Below are 8,438 nucleotides of genomic sequence, written 5' to 3'. Positions count from 1 at the left end.
TTATTGGGTATACATTCTATTGTGTAGTATTTTTTTATAGAGTTGAAAAAATATTTTTTTTTCAAGGTGCATAATGATAATTCCATCATGCTGAATTTTTGTTAGTAGGAATAACAATAGTAGAGGCTGGTTAGGTGGCCTTTTCATTCTGAGTGCAATAAGATGGGTAAATGTGCATTCTGTACGTCACTTCTCTCTCGTAATGTCCGATTGGTCAAACCACAATAAATTACGTCTAATGAGTACAGTTGAGATGCTAGAGTACTGTTATATTCTGTGACGGCAGGAAGACAAGCTTGGTTAAAACACACAAAAGCACATCGAAAGTTACACCACAGAAGTTTTCATTCATAACCAGATAGTGCAGATTTTTTTTCTTAAATATATATAGAAAAAGAGTCAAAGCAACATTCCATTTTTGTTGTAATTTGTTTTCCTTTTTTGCCCGTATTACTCCTTTTTTCCCCCCCCCGATGCTGGAAATGCCAACATCTTTTGTTGGTTTGTGAGTATCTCTCTGTTTAAATAAAACAAAAAAAAGGAGACACAATAAATTCAAAACGAAAAAAAATATATATGTCTTATTTCCTTGTGGTAATCCAAAGAGAAATGTTGAAACTTCTACTATGACTCTGCTGATACCTTTTTACAGTTACACATTTCTTTAAACATCAAGTCCTTTAAGCAGGCAGGGTTTCCAGGAGGACAGTTAAAGGAAAAGGTCCTAATGTGAGCCGTTCACTCTAGCAATGAACATATTTCAAAGATAAAGAAAGAAAGCAATGAAGAAGAAAAAAAACATCCTCCTCTGTCACAAAAAGGAGGCCTCAGTTAAGAAAAACTAAAGGCAGTGGCGCTCCTACTTGATGCCAACAATCATAGAGTAATACTAAGATTTGACATGAAATATGCATCCCAATATATTTTGGTTTCTTTTTGTTGTTAATCCTCTAAAAATATCTACAGTATCTGACAATATAGCAGGCAATTTCCAGAACATAGGTTTTCAGTAATAACACACCGACATAACTCCGAGCCCCAACTTCGCCTGTCTCCTTTTAGAAACCAGGATCTCTATGAGGTTGTAAACAATTACATTCTTTTTAAGACATAAATAAGTCAAAAGTAATTTGAGCCATTGAAGCAGGAACAAGGCAACATGCCAACAAAGATAAACTCTCTCTAAATATTTTTATGAATAGAATATATCCCATAAATGCTATCATCCCTATTATTGAGTTGCCTTCCTCTTTTCCAACAGGTGCAAAACTACTGTGCAAGTAAAGCCCCTACCACCTCCACACATCTCTCTTTATGGATGAAAATTAATTTTTACAGTCCGGTACATTGTTCAAGCTGTACAGCAGAAGTTTTGCAGAACTTTGAAGCTGTCTCTGAATTTTGCAGTCCATAGCAAGGCCCGTCAGGCCATCCAATCAGAACAAAACAACTCCATTCAAATCAAAACCCTTTGAAATAAAACTTGGGTAATGTACATTCATGCAGGAGCCATAAGAATAATAACAATAATAATCAGAATAAGAATAATAACAGTTGTAATTTAATTTAAACTATTACTGTATCTGTATTAACAATGTTATTGAAGAGAAGGAGTTTAAGGAGCGTTTTAAAGTCTGTTCTGTTTTGTGGTTTTTACTTCCCAGCGGTCTCCCTCCTCTCCTTCGTCCTCCCCCGTGCCACTGCAGACACAGTTCATACATACGTGTAGCAAGCAGCAACACGCCTATACAGTACATGCTTACCAGTACAAGAAAATAGTCAGACACACCACCACGGCTGCCACCATACACATACAACCACAAAAGCAGGATGGCTGTGTAGATTCTGTGGCTTTAAGCTTTTTTGATTGTATGTTATTCTTTTAATCCTGTCGTAGCATTAAGAACTTTTCAATTTAAAAGAGGAGGGGAGTTTTATGGGCTCAAAGTTACAGGATGGATGTTTTCCCACAGGACCTGCCCTGTGTTGGTGGTGTGTGGCGTTTTAGGGGGCGGGGATTTTTAGAAAGTGCGTGGTCACACTTTAAAGTCTGGAGGAGCATGAAGAGGTCCTCTTGTACCATAAGGGAATGACTTTAGAGGTCAGAGCTGAGTTTGGGATCAGGGTTAGAGGCTGGTCTCCAAGCTGTGCAGAGGACTGGCGGGGCTGGAGGAAGCGGCGGATTTACTGATGTCGATAGTGAGATTGATGCCGCTGTCGATGGCGTTGTTGTTCTTGTTCGGAGACGAGGGCTGGCTGGAGTACTTCCTCCTTCTGCGGGCGGAATCATCGTCCGTGTCGTCAATGAGGGGAATACTGGGTGTGGAGTCATCAATTCTAAACTCGGGATGCGTCATAAAATTATGAATAGATGTTTTCGAGTCCGGTTTTTCCAGGCCTTCGTAGAGGGAACTACGGAATGCATTCACAACTCGAATCTGTTGGAGACAGGAGAGGAGAGAAAGACGGAAAACCATGAGACGAGATGTTTCAGATTCAATCGAAGGATCGGAGAGAACCACGGACTGAGAGAAGAGATGGATTAGAAAAGAGAAAGTGCAGATAAGAGCAAGGGAATCCTCTGACTAGAGGATGTGGAAGAAGTGAAAGAGAGAAAAGTGAGGAAGAAACAGGAGAAGAGGCAACTGTAATCAGTGTTCTGGTTGCACAAGATGACTAGAGGTCACAAGTCACTCAAGTTTTTTGCCGTGCACTAAGGAAAACTGTGAGGAACACAACCGTAAAAAAAACACAACAAACTCATACATTTCAAGGAAACCAAAGCAACACAAACGCTCGTTGTAAGTATACGCTTTAGTCCAATCTGCTGTATACCTAGAAACAAGCCACGTTAATAAATGGAATGCTCACGAAAAAAAATAATAAAATAAAGAATATCACATGCAAGTTTGAAGAAATCTGGTGGACAAGATCAGTAAGGAGGAAGGAGGTTAGATCTGAGAGATCCAATCAGGCGACTGAAAACGTCTGGAGGTACCAGAGCACTGCCTGGGATAATATCCACACAGACTCTGAATGGGACATGTAAACACACAAATATAGCACAGGGTGGGTGAAGCATGGTCCAAATTCAGAAAGTCAAGTCTGCATGAAGCTGGCTCAGAACAAGCATTGCAGAGTAAATAAAAGTCATATCAGCACAAACACGGCAAGTTAAATTATTATGAACACAGAATTCAATGAAGGGTAAACAAACTACATGCAACTAGACAACAGGATGGTAGAGTAATGAACACATAAAACACAAATTGCTCACACAAAACATGAAGTGAATGAGGTGAAGTTTTTAAAATGTCAGAGGTTTAATGCTCAGAGTGTGTTCTAAACTCCATGCAAGTTCGAGTAAACACTCAAGTACAAGCCCCCAAAAAGCTATGTAACCTTTAAACAAAAGTGAACTGTCTTTGTATGTTGTGAAATATGTTGTAAAAAAGTCTGAACAAGTTTAATGCAACTCAAAAATACTCACAGGAAGCATAATGTCAAAGCTTCATTTTGGGTCTTCCAACTTAAAAGAATCCAGCATAAACTAAAGCTATGCAGATGACACACAGATTTATATAACCAAATAATTATTGAATTTTTTTTGTTTTAAAGTTGTCTTGATTTGAGCCCAATCCGAATTCTTCCCTTCTCCTTACCCCTAAATTTGAAGGGGCTTGTGAAGTGCAAGTAGTGTCCAAAATATATTTTTTAATATGCTCCCCTCCAAGTGGTGGGATGCAGACCCCTCCCCCGCCGTGTTGCTGTGTGCCGTGGAGGAGAAGCAAATTTCTTTTTGTTGGTGCGCTTGGAAGCCCAGAGGAGTGTTTGAACCCTTTAAAGTTCCACTTCAATCATTTTTTGATCTATTGTAAATTGATCTCAGTGCTCATTTTTATTATGATTAGTTTTTTTTTTGTCAAAATCAACTCAGAGATGCAGTTTTAATTTTAATGTTCTTTAAATGTCCTAAATCGTGAGAAAAATGCAAAAAGAACATGCTAAAAACACCAAACACAATTTGTATTGCAGTGAGTCTTTGAGGGTGTATTCATACTGGGAAAATTATTTGCTCTGGACAGAATCCGCCCAATTTGTTCTGGATCGAGTCCTGAACCTTATGTTTGGTCTGTATTCAGACTGCAGTCAATCAGACTATCGTTTTGCAAGCCAAAGCTTGCAAACAAAACCACGTCTAAACGAAACCTAGAGTCATTATGGATGCGGGTCAAAACAAAAAGAGAAAGACGGAGGTCCCGCACTTCACAAATCCTTGCCAAGATTGTTCACTTAATCAAACTTTTTATTTCTCTGACCAATTTTGAGCTCTGTATTAAAGTAGAGTCCTGCAATGGAATTAATATAACTATGATAGACTAGAGTATGACACCCACATTTAAGACAGTAACACAGTGAAGCTTTGATAAATGCAGCAGGGAGCCTGACAGGTATCACTGACTGAGTGTTAGAAAAAGGTCGAGAGGGAGTGAATCTATTTTGTTGCTTCTACAGGTAATGTCTGTTTCTATGACAACATGATAATCAACTATAGAGCAACAACAGACTGAACTAAGGATATAAGGTAATATTTTTGCAGCAATACCTTGTGGATGCTCACAGCAAATAATAACAGCACATCCATGCTGCATATAGATGAAAAAGTATGTATGAGATAATGCACGTTTACAGTCATGCAGGACTGATCCTTTTCTCTGGGATGCTTTAGGACCTTCTTTAAACTAGGAGCAAAATTGTCATTTATTGTGTTTTATTAAAATGAAAAACAATATGTTGGACTCTGGTCAATGTATACTTCTATATTAGTAAAAACCTGCAGAGAAAAAACAAAACGAAACATTGCCACTTTTACTTGAATGTTTACCCAGTAATGTTTAAGATTTAAATTAGTTTAGGTTAACATCTGTCAAAACTCAGAAACGGGAGGTTGAAAGGGGATGACATATGGGGGATGAGCAGAGGGAGACAAACTCACAACCTGAAATGTCACGCCGTGGGTTTCACCCTTAGTCCTGCGCTCCTAGCACTCTGGGAAAACAAACACACATCGACCAATGAGAGGACAGTACACCCGACCATGGGAGGAAATATAAAGGTGAATCTGAATTCCAGTATGAAAAGCAAAAAGACAGAAGAGAAATGAAAAAAGCAGATAGCAGGAGAAAACACAACAGTCTTCAGAGATGCCAGCCGTACAATGGCAGCAATAATTGGTTCAAATTTGAGTTGTCGGTGATGAGGGGGATGGCATCCCTGAAGCAAAGAGAGCAGACAAGCAGACGGACAGAGTTCTGACTCACGGCCAGTAGTGGGAGGAGCAGTAGCAGCAGTAGTGCTTGTAGGAGAGGAAAGGGCATTGGACAAGGACACGTGACTAGGACTAGAAACATTGGTTACATCCTGGGTCTGGCTGGTGGTGGATGATTGGCGTCTCAGAGCCCCTGCCCCCTGAAAGGAGGTGCCACTCTTGAAGGTGTTGACTACTTCAATCTGTTGGAGGAAAGCGGGACAAGAGAGGACAAATGGCTGCTCAGAGTGACACAGACTAAATGGCAACACAAGTTGACTGGGTAGAGGGAATACAGAGGTGCAGTCAGACAGGATGAGCAGCTACAAAGTAAGGGTGTACCATGCTAACTTTTTCAACCGCGAATATCGTTTTTAGACAAATACAAATATATACCTTTCAGGGAAGTCACAAAGTTTTAGGTGAGATTTTTTTTTTTTTTTTTATTTTAAGAATCTGCTATCCCTCCCCCCAAAATAACAAACAAAAAAGGAAAACTTAAAGATTTAAAATTTAGAAAAAGTCATAAACAATCATACATGTAATTTGGGTCTGACAGTTTCAAATGCAGCCATCTCTTCCATGTACTTCAATGATTTAAAAGAAATACTTAAAAAGTTAGGAATTTAACATGTTTTTTTTTTTTTTACAAGCAATTTTTTACCATTTACTCTGCCTGGTCGAAAAATGGAAAAAGGAGAAACACAAAAAGAGAATCCTTAACACTGAAAGAATAAAAGATGACCCAAAAGTAGAAGTTTTTATATGTTTACTTTTAAAAACTTGAAATGTTTATTCTTATGATCTTTAGTTACATTTTCAATAGTTGTTGTATGTGGTGACCATCTCTGCTTTTCATTTTTCTACTAGGAAGCCTGAGAATTTTTAAGTATTTAATACTGAGTCACCTTTTGTTGTCGGTTTGGTAATTCTCTTGGGTTTTGTGTTGTGGTTCTTGCCACCGGTCACTCAATGAGCGACTAACTTAACCCCTCCGGGTTCTTTGTATTTCTTTATGTTCCCCATTTTCACTTCTACTTTTATAGAGTAAAAAAAACGAGAAAAAAAAGCAAACTATGCATTTAACTTAATGAAAAGAAACACAGAGATGGAATTAAATCATTAAAAGATGACAGATTCTCACACCAGATATTTTTTAGAAAGCATCCAGTAAAATAACATGAAATTTATTTTTCCCTCTTTTTTTAAGAGAAAATGTGTAAATTTAGTTTCTTAAAAAAACTGTCAGTAATGAGTTTGGCCAACCATATTTGGGTGATCATTTTAGGGTGTACTAGAATGTATTTGTTCAATTTATTTTGACTAGACAGAGTAAGAGGAATATATGTTTTCATTCTCAGTATGGAATGAATTAATTGGTTTAACTGAACCAATGGATAAGGATATAAAGGATCAAAAGTGTAAAAATAAAAAATCCAAAATGTTAAAAGTTTTCTTTGAAAACCCAATTAGCATAAGTAGTTTTTGAAAAACATGGCTGCATCTGTATAATGAGATGGAACAGCTTCACCCTGTAGTGGGATGACACATCAACAAGTCCTAAAGATCACAGTGACACCGGTCTTCAAAACGAATAACAATGAAAACAATTCATGAACTTTTTCCTGTTAAATCTGATGCTGAGGTAGGATTGTCCACAGGCCCACTCTGGTGATCGCTGCCATCCATGGAGACAAAGGGGCCTCCTCCTTCCTAAATGAGTCACCTTGAGATAAAAGACTTTAAACTGACTAAAACCAACAACTCACAATAAGATGTCTTTCATGGATAATATATCAGATGGACTCATCTTCATAAAGATATTTTACCCTTTTTCTTAAAAAAGTCAAATAAATAGCCCTTTTGTCAAACCTGCTTCTTTCTGATGCACATCCTCACCTGTGTCTGAATGCGGTTGAGTCCTCTAAACCATAGGATTTGTCCTCTCCTCAGCTCTCGCTCTGCGTGGTCAATTTCCTCATTTTCTTCATTCACATCCTCTTCTGGTAACTCATCCTTACGGGTTAACTGTCCTGCCCGCCGCAGGAAGCGTAGCTTGATATTGGGTATGGTAGCTATCACCTAACCCAAAGGGTCAACAGAGAACTCAGTCAATGCTTAAAGCAACTCATTTCATGTTAGTACACACATATGAGCAAAAAAAAAAAAGATGCAGAAACATGCTTCCTACCTGTCCCCAAACAAGTTCTCCAAGCCCAAGGAAAACACACCACATCCATTTCTCCAAGTTCAGAGGTTGACAGCTGAACGGCTTCCCTCCAAACTGCACAATCACAATCTGCACACAGTATAAATATGGAGACAGTAAACTCTGTTCACAGAAATCATTTGCTGGATCGGGCATCTTGTTCTTCCAAATATCACTTTAGTGTAACTAAAATATGCTGTACCTGTACTACAAACGTGCCAAAAACGATGGAGCAGAAAATAGGGTTCCTAAAGATTCCATCAAAGACATTCCTCTCTCCGTGTATTTTGCGGGCATTTATCTCGTTAAATAGCTGCATCATGACGAATGTGTTGAATATAAGGGTATAATGTTCTGAAGGAGGGGAGTGAAGAGGGGCATCACGTCCGCTGTCGATGTCGAAAATCTGCTCACCTAAGGAATACAAACAGATGGATGTGAAATACAGATCATTTCAAATCTTTACAATGTCTCATTATCATTTCCTTCCAAAAATGCTGCACATACCGACAAATAGAAGTGTGAAGATAATAATGAGCTGATACACTGCATGTCCTAGTATGTTTTTTGTCATAGTGCTGGAGATGAGAGGCTTATTGCGACCATACGGCTTCCTCTTCAGCAGCGACTCGGTGGGAGGCTCTGTTGCCAGGGCCAGAGAGGCAAACGTATCCATTATCAAATTTACCCACAACATCTGCACTGCTTTCAACGGGGAATCCTGGGGGAGAGAAAATAGGGATGTACAGACATGCATTTGCACTTTTGGTTTATTACATATCAGTACACGGATGCATCTGTACATTCATAAACACAATTTTTAGTTATATGTAGCACATATAGACAAAAGAAAGCCAAAGGGCCAGATTTGGGGTACTTGAATGAGGTAGCCTAAGAGAAAATGGTTGTGGGTAAGATTTC

The 8,438-nt window shown here is 38.6% G+C and overlaps 1 protein-coding gene across 14 annotated transcripts in view; it reads right to left on the bottom strand.

The window, feature by feature from the left end:
* Window positions 1-248: 248 nt before the first annotated feature.
* atp2b2 (ATPase plasma membrane Ca2+ transporting 2) overlaps window positions 249-8,438 on the bottom strand; it is a 139,101-nt gene continuing 130,911 nt past the window's right edge. For 9 of the 14 annotated variants that reach the window (XM_024270875.2, XM_024270876.1, XM_036212008.1 and 6 more), the window contains 5 exons: window positions 8,025-8,238; window positions 7,720-7,931; window positions 7,500-7,607; window positions 7,208-7,390; window positions 249-2,438 (listed from right to left, as the gene is read on the bottom strand). In XM_024270875.2, the coding sequence (XP_024126643.1) occupies window positions 2,127-2,438; window positions 7,208-7,390; window positions 7,500-7,607; window positions 7,720-7,931; window positions 8,025-8,238 (1,029 nt within the window). In that variant the 3' untranslated portion in view covers window positions 249-2,126. Of the gene's footprint in view, window positions 2,439-4,996; window positions 5,050-5,321; window positions 5,512-7,207; window positions 7,391-7,499; window positions 7,608-7,719; window positions 7,932-8,024; window positions 8,239-8,438 lie in introns of all 14 variants that reach the window. The other 5 variants (XM_024270879.2, XM_024270884.2, XM_024270880.2 and 2 more) reach the window with 4 other exon arrangements.

This window comes from Oryzias melastigma, linkage group LG5 (genome assembly GCF_002922805.2).
Source record: "Oryzias melastigma strain HK-1 linkage group LG5, ASM292280v2, whole genome shotgun sequence".
Classification (NCBI taxonomy): Eukaryota; Metazoa; Chordata; class Actinopteri; order Beloniformes; family Adrianichthyidae; genus Oryzias; species Oryzias melastigma.
This window is presented reverse-complemented; position numbering and strand designations above follow the sequence as displayed.